The 21,134-nt window shown below is 37.0% G+C and overlaps 1 protein-coding gene across 1 annotated transcript in view; it reads left to right on the plus strand.

The window, feature by feature from the left end:
* LOC104626792 (brain-specific angiogenesis inhibitor 3-like) overlaps positions 1 to 9,772 on the plus strand; it is a gene marked incomplete at its 3' end in the record, with an annotated part of 55,588 nt that extends 45,816 nt beyond the window's left edge. Inside the window, exons 9-10 of the mRNA XM_010294813.1 lie at positions 3,907 to 3,975; positions 9,664 to 9,772. Coding sequence (XP_010293115.1) covers positions 3,907 to 3,975; positions 9,664 to 9,772 — 178 coding nt within the window. The remainder of the gene's footprint in view (positions 1 to 3,906; positions 3,976 to 9,663) is intronic.
* Between the last annotated feature and the right edge of the window lie 11,362 nt (positions 9,773 to 21,134).

Consider the following 21,134-nt stretch of genomic DNA (forward strand, 5'->3'; position numbering starts at 1 on the left):
AATCATCTGTTTAATTCACAAAGCACTGGTATTGTTGGCTGAAAAATCTTCATACATCTCAGCCTCCACTGCTACTATAAATATGACATCAACCAGGGATAGAAATAGAGGATAAAAAAGATCTTAAGAAGCAAAATATTCTTGTCATTAGGTTCATATGTATCATTTATGGTTTACTGCCAAGTACAAACTATATGTTAAATCAGTTATTGCTCACCTTTTGTTTGTGCTTGGGTCTCCGATGATTTGTAAGCTTTTTTACATATGTTTCTGTTAATTATTGGTCATTTTAATGTTTTCATGTAAGTAAAATAAATGTAAAATTTAATGAACACAAAACATTATCAGCAAAACCATGTAATTTATCATCTGCAAGAAACATTTATAACTCCTGAGTGTTTTTCAGGCAATCTAGGCCATTCTCAGGTAGATGTCATTACATGGACATGGATGCTTTTGCAATTAAGGCTTAGAGTTTCTGCAGGGGAATCAGTGGCTGCAATGTAGTGCAAAACTAGCTTTGAACCAGTTCCTCAGTATGATAAATTATCCCACACTGAGCTCCGTGCTGCTGCAGCTAGACTGTCGCTGGCACGCTAACAAGTTAAAGTTAGCTAAAATTTCTGTCCACTGAATTTCCACAGTATTACACTGGAAGAGTGCAGAACTATCATGCTTTAAACAGTGTTTTCCTCAGGCAAAGTCCCCCCTAAGGCTGACTCTGAACAGTAGAACCCTTTGCCAAAATCATAATGTCCTCGGGTAGATGTGGTTTAGTGCCACGAAACTGCTTTGGCCAGTATAGTTTGTATTACTTGGGGGACCGATAAAGCTGTACATTTTTCCTAGCTGAAGTTGCATTTACACAATTACGATTCGCCAACCGGGTTAAACTGGCAAATCCTTTGTAATGATGTATTTTCCTTGTCTGTTCTACTGACAATTTTAAATGAAGTGACTTGTCATCTCTGATCTATAATACCTTTCCTTTCATATATTTACCAGATTGCTGTGTCAGACTGTGATACGCAGTACTATAATAGTGTATTGGGTTTGCATGGCAAGGTTTTGGTAGCAGGGAGGCTGCAGGGGTGGCTTCTGTGAGCAGCTGCTAGAAGCTTCTCTCATGTCTCACACAGCCAGTGCCAGCCGGCTGTAAAACAGACCTGCCGCTCGCCAAGGCCGAGCCCATCGGCAATGGTGGTAGTGCCTCTGGGGGAACGGAGTTAAGAAGGGGGAAAAGTTGCTGCACAACAGAAATTGCAGCTGGAAAGAGGAGTGAGAATATGTGAGAGAAACAGCTCTGCAGACAGCAAGGTCAGTGAAGAAGGAGGGGGAGGAGGTGCTCCAGGCACCAGAGCAGAGATTCCCCTGCAGCCCGTGGAGGACCTCACGTGAGAGCAGGTGGATGCACCTGAAGGAGGCTTTCAACCCACGTGAAGTCCGCACTGAAGCAGGTTCCTGGCAGGGCCTGTGGCCCCGTGGAGAGAGGAGCCCAGGGTGGAGCAGGTTTGCTGGCAGGACTTGTGACCCCGAGGGGGACCCAGGCTGGAGCAGTTTGTGAAGAACTGGGAAGGACCCACGTTGGAGAAGTTCATGGAGGACTGTCTCCCATGGGAGGGACCCCAGGCTGGAGCAGGGGCAGAGTGTGAGGAGTCCTGCCCCTGAGGGGGAAGGAACATCAGCAACAATATGTGATGAACTGACTACAACCCCCGTTCCCCGATCCCCTGGGCTGCTGCGGGGGAGGAGGTAGTGAAAATAGTGAGTAAAGTTAAGCCTGAGAAGAAGGGAGGGGTGGGGATAAGATGTTTTTAAGATTTCTCAGGTGTTTTATTTCTCATTATGCTACTCTGATTTGATTGGTAATAATTAAATTATTTTTTTGCCCAAGTCAAGTCTGTTTTGCCCATGACAGTAATTGGTGAATGATCTCTCCCTGTCTTTATCTTGACCCATGAGCCTTTCATTAAATTTTTTCTTTCCTTGTCCAGCTGAGGAAGGGGAGTGATAGGGCACTTTCGGTGGGACCCTGGTGACCAGCCAGGGTCAACGCACCACAAATTAATACTAAATGTAACTCTTTTCATCATGCTTTATTTTCCTACCGAATACCTGAAAGAGATTAAATGTATTCCAGTATATCAGCAATATGTAGCTATATTTTCCTCTTCTTATCTTGTTTGACTGGAAATGTCCTTTCAATATCACTGCAAATTGGATCAAATCATGAGAAAATTTTTGTTTTATGTCCTGTCTTTAAACCCCATCATCCTGTCCCAATACATACTTTTTCACAAAGAGATTGCTGAGCCATTTCCTTTCATTTCATGAAGTTTTGTGTTACTGAAGTTTATGGAAAATTTGCTACTGACTTCAATGAGAGAATTGTGCCCTCATTAATGTACAGGATTATTTTGACCAAGTTCACCAAAGTGTCAGTCACTGCTATATTAAATTTGCCAAGTTAAAAAAAAAAATTATCCATGGAAATTTTATTGTTAGCATAATTAACTACCTAATGATGAGGCAAAGGTGGATCCTCTTGCTTGTCCAGTACCTAGTGTTAGGACTAGATTAAACTGGTAAAATAGTTTTAATGTAAAAATAGTTTTCACAAGTTTTATTCAATTTTGTCATCTACAATATTTTACTTGTATGGTTATGAGACACCTAAAATGTCTGTGATATCTCTTACTTTGAAATTAATGTCTTTTCAAGCACAAGCACAGTATCCATAGTATACTACGGTTGGAAGCTATTTCTGCTCTCATTTCGGTCACTCTGCAGTTGAATGCTTTGTACTTTCATTAATAGTGAGTTAAAGTTACTTCTTACTTAAAACTTATTTAAGCCCTATTAATGCCTCCCAAATGGCTAAAAAGTAAGTGCAGGTGAGGGAATGACCATTAATCCAAGTTCCAATAGGGTCCTATGGTTGGTATTCCACTTAAAGATTTTTTTAGAGGTTGTGATGATCTTAATTGCGCTCTTCAGCTAAGGTCAGTGGAAACTACATGTATCATTTATGAAGGAACAGATACATTATAATTGTCAGGTTGTAGACAAAATTGACATTCTGCACAAAAAGAGACACAGAACTGAGAAGAACAGACTGCACAAATTCTTCGCTTTTAAAGATGAAGAAGTTGGGAATACAAATTGGTAGAGAGAGCAGACAAAATTAGAAAGGAAAGTTCTCCACAAACACTTGGAAGAAAGTGATTTTTAAAATGTGTGATTTAAAAACTAAATGCCCTAGCTTTTTTTTTCTTTTTCTCCTTATAGCTGAATGAATAAGAGAATCAGATGAAGAAATTAACAGTTTAAGGTCAAAGAACAGAAATTAAATATTCCTTTCCTGTTGAAATTACTAAAAAGACAGAGGCAAATGTAACATTTTAACAGCAAGATGCACCTGATTTCCCACAGCGTTTACCAATGAAATAACATTGTATGCCCTATTTATGGTCATTAAGGATCATTTTCACATTTTGAATAGAAACTAGTGACCCTGAGCCTGGTGTTTACTTAGTGTAAAATTTTTGTGTTTGCAAAATATATAGTTGTCTAGTTTTTGTAATGAGAACAATTTGAAAATAGAACACACATTTAGAAGTTTAGCAAGTTTAAAACAGTTCTTATTTTATACAAAGGAGCAGTATGGAACCTGACCATATGGCCAGAAATTAACCATTAACCATGAAATATATGTGCCCTTTTAACAGTCTAATATATTATTTTGTTATCTCATCTCCCACTGACAGAAAATCGGCTGCAGAACTGCATCTGTAATAGAGAAAGAAAAACTAATGTCAACTAAAATTGTCAACAAATGTCAAATTAAAGATATGACTGCTTATGTCATTGAAAGTCATTTTACTTTGTCTTTAATTGATTTTTCAGAACTTCTTTCAAATCATTAGTAACCTCTTAGATGAAGAAAACAAAGATAAATGGGAAGATGCACAACAGGTAAGATATGCATTTTGTCACTCATCAATTTAAAAAATTGGAAACTATGTGTATTATGACATTCACTGTATCAGAAACACACATTATTTCAGTAAGTGATGACAAAGTGGAATATATGGTTTCAAAATCAGGTTAAACACACACCCTGCTGTAGGTGAAAGGGAATCCTAAGTGAGACAATATTTTGGAGATAACTGGTCCTTTTCAAAAGGGAATAATTCCAGGACACATTGTCTAATTCATTAGGTTAAAATTACATTAAGAATATAAGGCGCTTCTCTTGATGAACAGCTTTTCATTGCATTCCATGGGGTGATTCATTATGTCTTTCCTTTTGATGTTGTAGTGAAGTACATATGAAAGCTGAAAAATGCTACTAAAGGCAAGCTGCAATGATGTTTTTATTAAACAAAACACATCACAGCTCTCCTAAAGAACCATGAAATAACTTACAGAAATTTAAACAGTAGCCCTTTTTTAAAAAGGCTGTATTTAGGAACACGTTGTGATCGTTAAGGCTGACAAATTTCAGGACTAAATTAGATATTATGATAGCACTTTATAAAACAGTAAAGTCTAACAAAAATCATGAATTTATAACAAAAGGGTTTAAAATTCAAATGAAAACCATTTTTGGCTTGGATATAAGTATTTCCTACATACTTATACCAAGAACATTATAGGACAATGTTAATATGTATGTTCATGACCATAGAACTATCAAATTTATTCAGATACAAATAACAGTGACAATGAGATTGAACAGATATTTATGTACAGACAAAAAATTATGAAGGTAGTCAAAGGCAGGGAAACATTTCTATATGAAGAATAATTACACAAAGCAAGATATTTCAGTATGAAAAAGAGTCAACGACATTTATGTGCAATAGAAACTTTTAAAATCAGGAGTGGACTGGAGAATGTGATTTAGGAATGATTAATCTATTCACTTGTGCTTCTTGTGAAATAACTGAAGGACATCAAATAGTGGCAGATTCAGAATGAATACTAAGAGATACTTTTTCTACAGAAAGTCAGGTTGCAGAACTTCTTGCTGCTGAAAGTACACGAGTTAGCTGAAAAAGTAAATAGACAAATTAATCAAAAAAAAGTCAATATAGGACCGTTCATGGAAAGATCCTGGTTTTGCTTAAGGAATTCCTTTGGCAAAAAAATGCTAAAGGCTGGGCAAGAATTCCAAAAGAAGTATCACTATGTGCATGCCCCTTTATACACATCCTTAGACATCTGCTATTTGCCACTGCCAAAGGCAAGAAAATGGATTACTTTGATCTTTGGTCTGATCTGGTATGCTCATTGCCACTGTGTTATATAGGTACTTGAAATCTGCTCACTTTTAATGTGGTTCTTCATAAATCACTGGATGTTTGAAGATCTTTGAAGCTATTTAGCTTCATTTTTGTAAGTTCATCTTTATAATATGACTAAGAAAGTGAAGATCGGGACTTTTTGCTACCCAGTAAAACCTTTCAGTAGACATGATGCTGCAGCTGACCCATTGCAATTTAGCCAGGAATCATATTTTTCTTTTGTTGTTTATCTGTTCCTCTGTGTAAAAGCCAGATACAAAAATAGACAAGGTATGTCATTTTCCTTAGTGGTGATGGATGGAAGCAGCAAAATCACATATATGTGGGCAGTTTCAACAAACAGAACCAAGATTAGGGAACCAATATTAAGCAACTATTTTAGCCCCACTAATGAACAGAGAGGATTCCACTCCTTATGTTATCAGCCTTGTCTTCTTCTACCCTCCACCCTGCCTGTCCACCAACTGTCCCCTGAAGATCAGGGGATGACAACACCTAAGGGGAAATGATGAGAATGTGGAGGTAAAAGAGGGAACAACAAATCTCCAGTTCCTTCCCGTCATTGCTGCTGGTAGAAGAAGTGTGTTGTAAAGGAGAGGAGACAAGTTATTTCTATTTTTCTGTAACTCCTCTCTGCCTGGTAATTCATTGTCTTGCAAACCTGAGTGTAGGCGGACAGCAACCCAAGCAAGCACCAACATGAGCTGAATGTAGGAGTAGTGGGGCCTGGTGACAAAGCTAGGGAATTTACTAAATCTTAGACTTCTGAGCTATAGCACCTGAAGAAACCATACCACTGGTCTTGTTACTGGTCTTGGGCAGTTACACAAGCAGTCTCAAGGAAACTGTTAAAGCAAGTAGCTCTACATACAAGCTAGGAAGGGTGAGCTGGACTCCCAAGTACTCCCAAGATTCTTTTTTTATTTCGCTATTAAAAAAAAAAGCTTTCTTATAGAAAATATTATTTTCTGTCATATTTTGGATAAAACACTGAAAAGTTATGGTTGAATAGAATGGGATTTTAAAACAGAAACAATATTATTTGACATTACTACATCCTGTGTAAAGACTTTTTTTAGTTTTAAGTCAAAATCAAGGTAGGAATTGAACTTGAAAAGAATGTGCACAAGTCATTAAGTGCTGTGAATACAGTCTAGTGCAAACACGACTGACTCATTAAAAAAGAGTAAAGGTGATTCTGTTTCTGGTTCAGCCACTCAGCTGACCTTTTTTTTTTTTTTTTTTAAATGAAACATTGTAAACCTAAGGGCAGTATAGCCAACTTTTTTTTGCCAGCTTGAATGGTTTTCCTGAGTTCCACAGCTACTGTTAGCATAGATCTCTGTTTTCTGGATTCTTTGCTGGAAAAAAAATCTTACTGTCAGCAAATTGCTGACTTTCTCTCAAGTATACAGCTGCAATGTCTGAGCACATCCTTTTTTCTAGACTAAATGCCAGCAGAAGATACCATTAATTACAGGTTATATAGCATTCAGATAAGCAGCACTCACTTTAATACTTGCCTTTTGTTAAGAGCTGATGTAAAGCACTGCACACAGGAAACCACTTCAAGTCCACAATGTGTAAGTTTATACTGCTGTTTCAAAACACAGGCGCTAGTCTGCTGCATATTCTTCATCACCATCTGCTGGCATCCTATTGATTAGCCAGTACTTCAGATATATAAAAATGTAGAGTACCTCTGTAACACTGATTGTTCAACAGTTTCTGCTGTAGTTATTAATATAAAATTTTAGGTGCAAGAAGCAGGGTAAAAAAATCTTTTCGCTGAAATTTATCCTCAGTATATAATCTGTGAGTGTGTGAGCCATGAATGAGATGGATGCAAAAACCACACTGCCTCAGTAACTCATCCTTAGGAAAATGGAATTTAAGTCTCCTTCACCTGAAGCAGCATTTGCAACCTGTTAGGTTTATAAATGTCACAATAAATTCTTCATAAAAATGGCAATGCTGCCCTACCTTTTATAAAATGATCCATGTAGAAAACAAAGCACATTGTGAAATTCTCTGTCCTGAACTGAGCAGCTATGGATCTAGACAAATAAAGCAAGATGAAGATGGTGTGCAACATGTTGGAATTTATAGTCTCTATAGGCATTTTTTAGTCTGTATTCCTGGTAGTGGAAAGAATGAGTTAAATGTTGCTTATAAAGTGACATCTGGACATCTCAGTGATATGAAGAAAAAAGCACTGTGAACAGGACATCCATTCTTTTTCTATTGCAAAATACTGGATTATATTGATAGGCTGAAGTCAACGGTATGAGGTTTAAGAAGGCCAAGAGCCAGGTCCTGCACTTGGGTCACAACAACCCTATGCAACGCTACAGGCTTGGGGAGGAGTGGCTGGAGAGCTGCCCAGAGGAAAAGGATCTGGGGGTGCTGGTTGACAGCCAGCTGAATATGAGCCGGCAGTGTGCCCAGGTGGCCAAGAAGGCCAACAGCATCCTGGCCTGTATCAGAAATAGTGTGGGCAGCAGGAGTCGGGAAGTGATTGTGCCCCTGTACTTGGCACTGGTGAGGCCGCACCTTGAATACTGTGTTCAGTTTTGGGCCCCTCACTACAAGAAGGATGTTGAGGCGCTTGAGCGTGTCCAGAGAAGAGCAATGAAGCTGGTGACGGGTCTGGAGCACAAGTCTTATGAGGAGCGGCTGAGGCAATGGGGGTTATTCAGCCTGGAGAAGAGGAGGCTGAGGGGAGACCTTATCGCTCTCTACAGCTACCTGAAAGGAGGTTGTGGTGAGGTGGATGTTGGTCTCTTCTCCTAAGTAACTAGTGATAGGACGAGAGGAAATGGCCTCAGGTTGCACCAGGGGAGGTTTAGATTGGATATTAAGAAAAATTTCTTCACCGAGAGGGTGGTCAAGCATTGGCACAGGCTGCCCAAGGAGGGGGGGAATTCACCATCACTGGAAGTATTCAAAAGATGTATGGACGTGGCACTTCAGGACATGGTTTAGTGGGCATGGTGGTGTTGGGTTGACGGTTTGACTTGTTGATCTTAAAGGTCTTTTCCAACCTTAATGATTCTATGTTTCTATGATATTGAAAATTGTCCTGTTCATAACAGGCCATAACAACCAAAAATTATTTTTCTGTGACCTGAACTTTTAGGTTTATTAATAAGTCTTTAGACATTTAATGGAGTTTTGATGGTGCATCGTTATTATATAATGATTTTTAATGTTTTTGGATCATAGTAGCTTACAGCTTTGAAAATAAATCCTAATTCTTGGAAATGTGCTAGTCCTCACCATTTGAAAAATATTGAGAGGCTTCATTAGCAATACAAAGGCTACTGCAATTGGTTTTATTTTACTTTGTCCAGTTCTGGGCTCCCCAGTACAGGACATGGATGTAATGGAATGAGCTCAGCAAAAAGCTGTGAAGATGTTTAGGGGACTGGAGCATCTGATATGCAAGGAAAGGCTGAAATCGCTGACACTATTTTATTTGGATAGGAGAAAACTCAGTGGAGATTCTGTTAATGTTACAAATTTCTGAGGGGGTAAGTAAAGAAGACTGAGCCAAACTCTTCTCAGTGGTGTCCAGTGACAGGACAAGAAGCAAAGGGCAAAAACTAAAATACAGAAAATTCCATTTAAATGTAAGAAAAACCTTTTCAGTGTAAGAGTTATTGAATGCTAGAACAAGTTGCACAGACAGGCTCTGGGGTCTCCATCCTGGGAGTTGTTCAAAATCCAACCGAATATGGTCCTGGGTAACCTGCTAGAGCTGATCTTTCTCTGAGCAGAGGGTCGAACTAGATGATCTCCAGAAGCCCCTTCCAATTGCAGCTATTCTACAATTCTAGTACTCCACATCAGTGATCAAAATTTATCGTAACAATTTATATTACTTCAATATTGATTAAAGCAACAAAAGTTTATCATGCTGGAAAGGCCATGGTAGGATTTGCATACAGCTGTTTGTGTCAATAGTTCTGAAATTAATGAGAATATCTTCCAGAGAAAGGAAGAATATTTTAATTAGAATTATTCTGGAATACGAAATGCTTTAACCATTAATGAAAGTAATGGCCAATAATTTTTTTTTTTTTTGTAAGTACAGTGAGGTAGTGCAAACATTCCACAATTCCAGTGCAAAGATGATTTGACATAGCTTTATGGGAAGTAGTGTCTGTTTACATGAGGATCTTATGACAAAATGGTTGTTTTACAGTAACAAAAAATGTTCAGTATTGAAACATGGGAAGAGCAGTTTGTTAAGTCTCACATTTCATTTAATGGCATTTAGATTTTATTTTTATTTGCTGCTGTAGAGATTTTGGTATTATAGTTAACAACATATCTGACCTTCTTTTGTTAGATCTATCCGGGCTCAGTGGAGTTAATGCAGGTGATTGAAGATTTTATACACATTGTTGGAATGGGAATGATGGACTTTCAGAATTCATACCTAATGACCGGAAATGTAGGTAAGAAATAGGAATTTCTTCTATCAAATTTATGACCTATTGAAAAACAGAAATTGCAAGTATGTACTTTAGAGATGCTGCTTCTATCACAATCCAGACTGGGCTGCTCCTCCCCATACAGATTATCTCTGTTGCTTGGTTATCTCCACTCTGGTTTAACACACACAGTATGCCTCACACATCGAACTTCTCCATAATCGTATCTTATGATCTGAATCAAAGTTTCAGGAATCAAATTCAGAAAATACTCATCAGAATACTGTGAACTGTAAGTATATGTTAGAGCATTTCCAGGATGTACAGTGTTTCAAATGGTAATGTTGAAAATCATGCTAATTGAGATAATAAAGATGTACTTAATAGCTTGAGAAATATTAATTTTTTTGACATTGTCTTTTAATTTATTTTAATTCTATTCTCCCAAAGAACATTCCTTGCACATATTATGGTGTTATAATAATCAGCATAGACAGATAAGCAATAATTAAAAAAAGCCCCATTAGTTACCAAAATAATTTAAGCCTATGGTTTCTTACATCAGTTTTTTATCTCTGTGACAGTTTTGAAAATTTATTCAGATTTATTTTTCAAACTTGGTTTTCAGAACTGGACAGTTGCCAGGCAATATAATCAAATAATAACAAACATCAAATATGAAGATTCTTGGCAACTGAATTCCACCTATTAGTAGACATAAATGCTTCCGGGAGATCTCAGCATTTTATTAAAAATTCAACCAAAAAAAAATTCGTTTGAAAAGCTGTTTTCTAAGCATTTCATCTTTCCTTAGTATCTTCTTTATTCAATTAACTTTCTACTGCTGCACTTTTATAATTCCAGGAAAGTATTACGTAGTTCTATGTAATGAACAAATTCAAAATATATGTTTGTCTGATAGCAAAACTTCTTCTGTCAATGCATTCTTTCAGTTTTTCAGTCAGCATCTTCATGCATCTATATGTCAGTCAGTTCTTCAGCAAGTCATTAGAATTAGTGAGAAAATATGGTCATTTAGAAACTAGTTGGCAGAATAAAACAGGGAAATATGCTGGAATGTTCTATTGAAATACTAACTTGTTGTGCAATAATAAATATTTATTATTGTTGTCCAGTTCATATTTAAATTGACATTGACATCAGCCTCTGTAAGGCACAGCCTTGTATTGGAGACATGTCAAAGAACTGACCATAAAGAACTGTTGCAGTTTTAAAATGTTTAAAACATTTCAATAAGCAGTTATGGGGAATTTTAGCTTTTAAACAGTGATTATTTCTCTTTACTGTTTGCACTGTAGTACCACTTAAAACTTCTTCCATTTGTCAGTTGTTCATTATGCTAGACACTGCACAAATTTATAAAGAAAAGACAGTATTTTTCTTGAAATGCTTATTCCGTGGCATTTTTATGACAAAATAAAATGATGAGCTTATTTAAAGAGCACAGCCCATGCTGCCTGGCATGTTGTACTGCATTCTGATCTGTTTGTCCTCTGAAAAATCTGAAAAAAACACTGTAAAATGTTTAAAGAAGATGCATTCAAATAATCGGTGTCTCTACATATTCATGGCTTCAAATGGGAAACAACAACAACTTTCCAATAGAATCATGCTGTGCACTGCCTAGTCTAGATAACTGCATAATCTTAACAGTCTTTCTTTTGATTATCTTTCTCTTCCCACATAGAAGATATTTTTAGGCACTCAGGAGTAGGTCTGTTTTTAACTATATAACCATCAAAGGAATAGAAAGAAACTGAGAAAAATAAAATTAATTTATAGGTTTATTCTGACTACCTAGCTCTGTGCCTTGACATTTTGGCATGAGTTTATCCTCTCTTTGCTTGGTCAACCATCAAAAAAGGACAGGGTCACTGCTGTGCAACTTCTTGACCAGAATACTTGAGCTCAGGTGACATGGTGAGATGAGGATTGAAGGTTGTTATCAGCAAGGAGTAATTTCTTATTTTCACAAACAAGAAGGAATATATCTGGAATAATTCAGTTTTAGTGTGGTCATCCTCAGGGGGTTGGCATGACTGTGTCTGACTATGTGCTTGGAACTTAGGGAATGCTTATGTTGATCCTAACTGAGAGGAATGAACTATGCAGTTGTTGCCTTGTCTTAGTATTAATTCTGCTGTACTAACAAAAGTTTAAAAATGTGTGAGGTCTTGTTTATAATTTGTAATAACATTCTTGTCATTTAAGTCAGCAAACATATTCCATGCAGGAAGCAGATATGTGCAGAAAGGAGGCTCAGCTTTTATATTTTCATCTTTAAACAGGACTATCCAATAGTTATTCCATAATTATTTAATATAAAATATACCCTCAGCACCTTCAGATATTCTAAATACCTTTTGCCATATTTTCATTTTAGAATCACTTTACATTTCAGATATATGAGAAAAAGGATTCAGTATTAAAGATGAATTGCTGTTTCTTGTCAGAAAAAAATATCCAGTTCTGTAGCAAATTTCACAGTATTGCACTGAGTTCTTGGTTTCCTTCTACTAATTTCAGTTTACAATTTCATTTCTAAGTGAATGGCACCATAGTGGTCCATATACAATTTGAACATCTAATTGTGTTTAACAGATATATTAATCTCCTGAGGACCTCTGCAGATGGAATTGTATTTTCTCTTTCTTTCAAGATGCAGAAGCAAGTAACTGGCTTACCAAGTTACTACAAAACAGCAATGTTGCAATGACCATCCATTGCACATTCTCAGCTCATGGCACATGGGAAGTGATGAAAGTTACCTTAACTATATGGTATGCTATACCAAGCCACATTATTATAGAACTGGAAGTAGCTAAGAAGGTTCATAAGGACAGTTGCCATGCAACTGTTAAAGTTCTCAGTGTGGTGGCTTTTAACTCCAATTTTTCATTGCTTCTGAACAAAACATCAGAGACTGGTTCCAAAACCAGATTATCCAATATCTGTGCTTTGGGGTTTATTTAGGCAGTTCATTCAAATCAAATGCATCTCCATTAAGGCAAGGGCCGATCTTCTCTTAGCTCTTCGTTCAAGAATAGAGAATATGCTATGAAAAACTTAACAAATGTAAAAGCAACAATTTGCTGTGCTCGTGCATGGCTGGGACAAATGGTATTTGTTTTATTTGTGTGCTCTCAGTTCTATATTATATTCCTTTAAGAAATGATCAGGTGAAATAATAGCCTCTGGTAGGAGGTAGAAGCCTCCTTCCTCATCCTGCTCCTTCTCTTCTTCTTCCTCTTCCTCCACCTCCTCCTCAGGACCAGCTGAGCAGGCACAGGAAAAGGACAGTGTGAAAAAACAGGAGCTTTTGCTACCACTCAGAGTCCCTGAATTAGCTGAAAGCACAGACCCACCTGCAAGGATACAGTGTGCAGTGGGAGAAAATCTTTTAAACTATATTACCATTCTGTGTTAACAACTTGCTCTCAGTTTTCTCTGTTTTAAAAGGTGAGTTCCTGATTTTAGATTAAAGAATTAATCTTGGCATTTAAGATCCTTTTGCACTTTTTTTGAGAGCTAAAGGCCTAAGCAGATTTACTTCAGAGCTTTGACTGATTTGGGATACTATCGCAGTAAACCATGAAGAGTGCTGAAGAAATGTATTAAAAGGTGGCTGAACTGCTATGAAGGAATATTCATCCTGTAATTTATAAAAAAAATTGCTAGTCTGGAAGATTAGAGTGCCACAAGCATAACTGTCATTAAAGATATGGGTAGAATATGGAACTGGAAATAGGGAGCAGTATTAGGAGATATATATTTTTATGTCAGATCAGGATTCTTGTGTAAAGGGAAGTTTTCCCTCTGTTGTCAAATAAATTTCTGTAAGAGCAGCAGCCAAAAAATAGTTAAAAGGAGACTCTCTTGTCAAAAACAAGCTTACAGCCCTTAGAAGATATTAATGAGAACACCAAATAATCTTGAAGTGCACTGTGTTGTCATGGATGTTATTTGGAACTGACAGAAAATAAACACAATTTTCTGCATGAGAAAAGGCACTTTTTGTTAATGTTAATTTTGTGAATACTAATGTTTGAGTGATCAGTAATGTTCTAAAATATGCAGATATCACAAAGTTATTTAGACTAGTCAAAGACAGGAAAAAATTAAGATCTCCAGGGGGTATAGCAAAATGAAAAGAAGAGGACATCCACTGGCAGATTAAATTCAGTCTTGACAGAGGATGTAAGAGGGAGTAGTTCAAACCATACATAATGTAGGAATCTAAAAAAATTCAGTAAAATCCCATGGTCACTTTTCAGAAGATCTCAGAAAAAGAACATCATTAGTGTGCAAAAAGAGCAGTCTACAGAAAATACAGAGGGTTTTTTTATTTTCAGTAGCCATCACTTGCAGTGCTCTTTTCAGTTGAGATTATATGGTTGGGATACATTTTACTTACTTCACACATCACAAAGTTTGCGAAAGTCACCCTAAACTTCCTTTATAGTCAGGGGAAACTGCTGCTCAGGAAAGCAATTCATACCATATCAGACATCTAAAGTAAGGACGTGAGTTGCCTTCTGGAAGTTCTTCCACTGGCTATAAAGACAGCCTAGTGACTAGTTTAGGCTTGAATGATTCATGTCATCTAAAGGAAAGAGGAGTACTACTTTGTGAGTATGTAAAACCCGTAACACAGAGATGTTCAGAGTTGCATGATAAAAAGAAAAAAAAAAAACCCACAACAGTTTGAGAACTGGAATAATTAGAAAAGATATTTAAGAACAGATTGTTAAAAGGGACTAGATGTACACAACTGAAAAGTGAGAAACTAGGCCAACATGTCTGTTTAATCTTGTTCACAGGAAAAACAAAGATTCTTAACCAAACTATACATTAGCACATTTAATTCTGAATGAGCATGAGGCCAAGGTCTTAAGAGGAATAAAATAAAAACAAGTAGACATCTACGTGGTGAATGCAGCTAGCTATGATATAATACGAAATAATGAAGAGGTGTAAGCCATGTTTCCATGCATAAATCAGCTTCTAACTAGCAGTCTGATATCTCTCTACTTGAAAATGGCTACTGCGACATTGGTACTCTGATGAGCAATCTAATCCAGTATAGTAATTAACATATAATTTTTATTTAAGACATCATACTGAGCTGCTTCAATAAGCTTTATAAATATTAGCAGAGAAAGAAGTCTGATTTCTGCTTTCGCAGACAGTCTAGGATGTCATAGGGGAAAAAATTATTTTAACAGTGCCCATTGTCTTCTGTCTTTGCATACTTTCTTGTTCCCCCTTCGATCTTCCATTCCATGTTCATATCTAGGAAATTTGTACCAAAAGGTTAAATAATCCTGTAGGTTTATGGAGTGTGTCTTAAAATTTTCCAGTCCTAGCAAGAGATAACGTAGAAATGTTAGTGACTAAAGCAGCTTTCAGAAGATGTCCCCTCTCTAGCTATAAGACACAAGCAATGGTACACCCGCAGAGCTTTGGGAATCCTAGAAAATGAGCAAGCTGGATTTCTGTTACTGTGGGTTCATTCACCTTTTCCCAAGGTAAGATTTTTAGGTCTTGTAAATAGTAGAACCTGTCCATACTTTCTAGAAACCTCTCCACATTATCTGGTTTGTTTACTTATCCTAATGGCACCTGCCTAGTCTGCTTATCTTTTTTGTATCATAGTGATGTGTATCTTAAATGCAGCACTCGACATCTTTTGACTCATATATCATAAATACCACACTGGCTAAAATACATCAATAGACTGAATCAGTTTTAATGTTTGAAAAGGTTTTTTTTCAAATATATTAAAGAAGACATAAAAAAAGCCACAACATTGATATTAACTTGTCCATAATGTGTAAACAAAATGTCTAAAATTTTCAGTCAGGAGACAAATATTTTGCTAATTACATACATATATACTCAGAATTAATTTGTAATGAAATTACTGCTTTTTCTGAGGCTGTGTGGTGCTAAAGCACAGTATTGTGAATTTTAAAGTGGATATTTGTGGTTAATTCAGCTGGTAAAATTTCAACATTTTCTTCCCAATAGAAAGAAAATTGGGCCTGTCAGACAAATGAAAATGTAAATTTTGTAGAATGGCCTAAAACAGCCATTCAGTTCTCTCTCCTGTTTCCATCATGTTATTCCAGAACACCGCATGTTTTCATAAAGGAAACTTAAGGGTACAGCCTTTAAAGAAGCACTGTGTGGATTGCACTTATTATTTTTGAGAAGGTGAACAGGAATCATTCCTTGGAGTGTGTCATAGTTCATGTGTAAATACATCTGTAACGATTAATATAATTATGTTTGTTTTTCTCAAGAACAATTTTTCGCAAGCAAAAAATAAGGTGAAACTCGTATGGTTTTGCAATGACATACATTCCTAAAAGTCCCCTTTAATTCATGGAGTATTTATATTGTCTTCAGACTTCTATGTAACTTTTGAAAAACCAGTAAAATACACAACAAAGTAAGCAATATTCATCTAACAATTTTTTCTTACATTTTATCACATAATTTTGCTGTATAGACTTTTGCCAGTTTCCATTGTCTAATATCCCATTTCTTCTCAAAAGAGCCTAAAAGAGCTAGTGCCCGTCATCTTCCCATTTCAGGCTAGGATCTTGCTTTTACAACTGTGTCTATAAAAATGAATCAAAAGGACCAAATGCAGGCTTGAGAACTGTCCCACAGTTGTTCATACTGTTTAATTCCTGACACTTCCCAAACAATGTCAAGGCATGGTTCAGGAGATAGTCCAGGTGAGAAACCAGTCCTGGTAGGCATAATTAATTTTTTTCTTATTGCACTGTGGTGCACAGTTGGTCACACTCTCTTTTTGGATAGTGAGCGTGATGGTCAGAGCAGTTGTAAGTTCTGCTTTCTGCTCCCTGCTCCCTGTTCTTTTCGTTCATGACTTTGGCTCCTGGTCCTAAACCTCTTTGTTTCACACTCATATGTAGCCCATCGGTCTTTCCTGCCCCAAACCTGTACACTGTCAGTTGAGCAGATGCTCTGTTTTGTGAAAGTGGGCATCTCTCACATTTCTTTCATTACTCCTCAAAAAATCCTTCAACTCCCAAGATTCATATGCAACCAGTGTAACTCTCCTGTTTCCCTATTCTTCATTTGCTCAAACCATATATAACAGTCTTCTAGTGGCTGAAGGCTACCAGAAGAGACAGTTTTCAGAGAAAAATAGACAAAAGAATAAGAAAACTACAGAGAAAGGTCAGTTGGAATTTTTTTTATACCTTTATAAACTTCTGCTCCGTATATATTTATATAATTTCCTTTGCAACAGCCTCAGCAATTCCTTGATCAGATCAATATGTTGGCTTTCAGAAGACCCAAGCTTTCTCCACTGATTCAAGGGGACAAACTCCATGCACACTTTGAAGGTCTAGCTCATTGCAGCATCTGACTTGGTGTGTGAAGTAAATGATCGAGAGCTCATATTTCTTTCTCAGTATCAAATAAGCTGATGAAATGATTCACATCCCCAGAAAACTTAACTGTGAACAGTGCAAAAAAGAGTAGATTTTTTTCTCTCTTTTCTAAAACTGCATACTTGGTGATCCTGAGGAAATATGGCTCTCAGTTACTTAAGATCAAAAATTACTAATATCAAGGGAATGTCTATATGAATCTTTATCAAACAATCTTCACAAATGTGGATAAAATCTAACTTAATTCTATGGCTATATTCTAAGTAACAGTCATAATTCAATAGTTAGTTTTGTGTATACGATTTATTAATTATCCTTAAAGATAAAGTTAAATAAATTAACCGTTCAGTATTTTTAAATGGGTGCTATAGGAAACTGGAATAATCTAAGGTATTTCCTTTCACTACCTTATATTAAGTAAGATACAGTGGAGTAAAAGAATCTGAAGAAAAGAAAACTATAAAACATGCAGACATCCAGGCTTCAGTCTAATTAAAAAAACAGGCCTCCGACTGTAACAGAAAGCAGTGTCTGCAGCCTGTTTGTGGAAATAACTTTTTACAGCATTTAAGTATATGTATCCTAGATTCTTGTATCATACGTAAATTTCTACCTCTGTAAACTCTTTTCTGAATCCTGTTTATAGGCCCCTTTTTACATGAGCAATTAAAAGCTGGTGTTTCCTAAAGGAATTTATTTGATTTTGTGGCAGGTCCTTTTTTAAAAGGTGCACTTAAGTGTTGCCCTGAGAAATTAAATGTCTGAGTTTATTTACTCCTTTGACTTGGACAACTGCATCTTTAGGTGACTCCCAGCAATTTCCAAGTAGAATGAGGCTTAAGGGGTTGGAAATTAAGAGTCTGTGGTGGTAACTTTGAGTTAATGGAGTAAATGCACACCCAAGAGAGTGTTGTAATTTCATATTAAGGTAGTGCAAAGAGTCAACAATCGTATTCAGTGAAGTATAGTGTCAATATATTCCAGACAATACAATCCTGCCCTTAAACAGAGGAGGCACCAGAGTGTCATAGTGTGATAACAAGATGCAGTTCTGCACAGACTGATGACTCATTCTGGGGTTTTGTGTCTCTGTAAGACAGTCACCACAAGAGCGTCCAGCCATCATCTATCTGGTGGTGCATCAGCTAGAGGTGGTCAGCTAGAGATGACATGACTAAGCACTGTAAATAAAAAAGTTCACCCTCAGTTTTGATGTATTCTACAGGGTTTTGTTACTCACTACTGAAAATGAAAGAAGAAAAATTAAATAGAATTAAAGTAAAAACTCACAAAATATAAATTAATTAAAATAGAAATAAAACCAAGGAATCCTACTTTCAGCTGGTAAAAAGTAATAGAAGTCAGTGGAAGTAGACTGATTTCCTATCTGAGACTCTGGAGTCAACAGACAGTGTTACTTTTAAAGACATAAGGGACAGCTATTAACTCTGCATGTTTCTTGCAGTGTGTCAGAGAGAAGTCTATTACCCAAAAATGAGCTCTGTTGTGAATGTGGAAGTAGCATGGTTTATACCAAGCTAAGGATGTGATGTGGCATACCAGCTGCCAAAGTTTGTTTTAATTTTCTGGCTTTTCAGGAGAAAAAAAAAAATCAAATAAAAAAACCCACAAAAAAACCCCCTCCAAAACCAAAACCAAACGTAAAAGGAAACAACAACAAAAGCCAAAAACAACAACAAAAAAAGAAATAGAAAAGAGAGATAGAATTTCTATCTAGAATATTAAATCAACCTACTGTGTTGAAAAAGTATATGATTTCTTTGGGTGATGACTGTAGGTTTTAATTCCAAGCAGCAGTACAGCTATGCATCTTTCAAACTGCATAGCCTGAAAGTATCATAACAATTGAGGTAATAAACTGGATAAGCATTTTTCATTTTTCAGTTTAGTTTCTTGAGGGTGTTAATGGATTATTTATATCAGAGGAAAGTGTTTTTATGGTAAATAATTATTTTGACAGTGGAATTATAAGATATTGTTGAGATCAAACTTCAAACCCATGAAAACATATGTAGATATAATTCTAAGTAATTATGTTTGTGCCTATGTAATTTTTTATTTGTTATTTAATACGGAGAGTTGGACTTCAGTGTATTGACCAAAGGTGCTATGTATATCTCTGCAATTCTGTTAAGATCAGGTTGTATAATTGCAACAGAGCTAACAGCATCAGTAAGATCAGTTCAAAGTGTCCCAAAGTATCCATGTACTGGGTTTGCTAAAACCAAGATCAGGGTCTGAAAGTTATGAAGTATCTTTTGTGCCTCATGATTTCTAAACCTGTAAGTTCATTGATAATATAATGATACATAATTCATATAATGGGATTTTTTTGTTTTGTTTTGCGTTCCCTTAATGTCAGCTGTGAGTTTTAGGACCCTATTTGCTACTGTGGCTCAAGGTTGAGGCAGAAGATCTTTGATAAGGTTTGTGATATAAATCAGAGGATCATTCCACTGTGGATGAATATAGCTTTTTCCCACCTTGGAAAATTTCAGGACAAACTTTGTAAAAAAAACTTTTTTTTTTTTTTTTTTTTTGCTTTCTCTATGTCTCCTTTACAGTGGAAAGAAAAAGTTTTTCTCACTCAAAATGCATGGTGCAGCTTTGTGGCCTGTGGTGTTTGAACGATAATGGATGCAAGGAGCACAAATGCTTAAATTGCTCTGCAGTGGTAACAAATAGCTTGATATTGTTGTGGTTGTTTTTCTTTCTTTGTTTTAGGAAACACTCTCCACATACCTGGACACATGTAATCAGCAATAAGTAGCATTCCTCTACAACCCTTTTAAGAATATAGTTTGGGAAATGGTCTTATACAAAAGATATTTAATCTCGTTAAATGAGTGGCTTTTCATATAATCTGTGGCTCAAAGCTTATGCTGTTCTTTAATGACTATTGTGGAATTTTTTTTCTAACTCATAAATTCTTCTACTTTTAGTGTCAATTACATTAGTTAATACTTAGCAGTGTCGGTTAAATGTCATTTTTTTGGTAATACATTGTTATTAAAATCTTATGGCCTCATACTATCTTCCATTACTCAGTAGTCAAGTATCTTGATATGAGGAAGATTTCACAGAATCACAGAATTGTTAACATTGGAAAGGACCTTTGAGATCATCAAGTCCAACCATTAACTCAGCACCACGATGCCCCCTGAACCATGTCCCAAAGCACCACATCCACATGTTTTGTGAATACTTCCAGAAATGGTGACTTCACCATCTCCCTGGGCAGCCTGTTCCAATGCCTGACCACTATATCTGTAAAGAAATTCTTCCTAATATCCAATCTAAACCTCCCCTGGTGCAACCTGAGGCCATTTCCTCTCATCCTATCACTAGTTACTTGGGAGAAGAGGCCAACACCCTCGTCGCCACAACCTCCTTTCAGGTAGTTGTAGAGGGCGATAAGATCTCCCCTCAGCCTCCTCTTCTCCACACTGAACAACCCCAGTTCCCTCAGCCGCTCCTCATAAGACTTGTGCTCCAGACCCCTCACTAGCTTCGTTGCCCTTCTTTGGACACGCTCCAGCACCTCAACGCCCTTCTTGTAGTGAGAGGTCCAAAACTGAACAGTCTCACCAGTGCTGAGTACAGGGGCACAATCACTTCCCAACTCCTGCTGGCCACACTATTTCTGATACAGGCCAGGATGCTGCTGGCCTCCTTAGCCACCTGGGCACACTGCTGGTTCATATTCAGCTGGCTGTCAGCCAGCACCCCCAGGTCGTTTTCTGCCGGGCAGCTCTCCAACCACTCCTCCCCAAGTCTGTAGCGTTGCGTAGGGTTGTTGTGACCCAAGTGCAGGACCTGGCTCTTGGCCTTCTTAAATCTCATACAGTTGACCTTCCGCTCACTGATCCAGCCTGTCCATATCCCTCTGCAGAGTCCTCCTACCCTCCAGC

Source organism: Phaethon lepturus, unplaced genomic scaffold (assembly GCF_000687285.1).
Source record: "Phaethon lepturus isolate BGI_N335 unplaced genomic scaffold, ASM68728v1 scaffold4819, whole genome shotgun sequence".
Lineage (NCBI taxonomy): Eukaryota > Metazoa > Chordata > Aves > Phaethontiformes > Phaethontidae > Phaethon > Phaethon lepturus.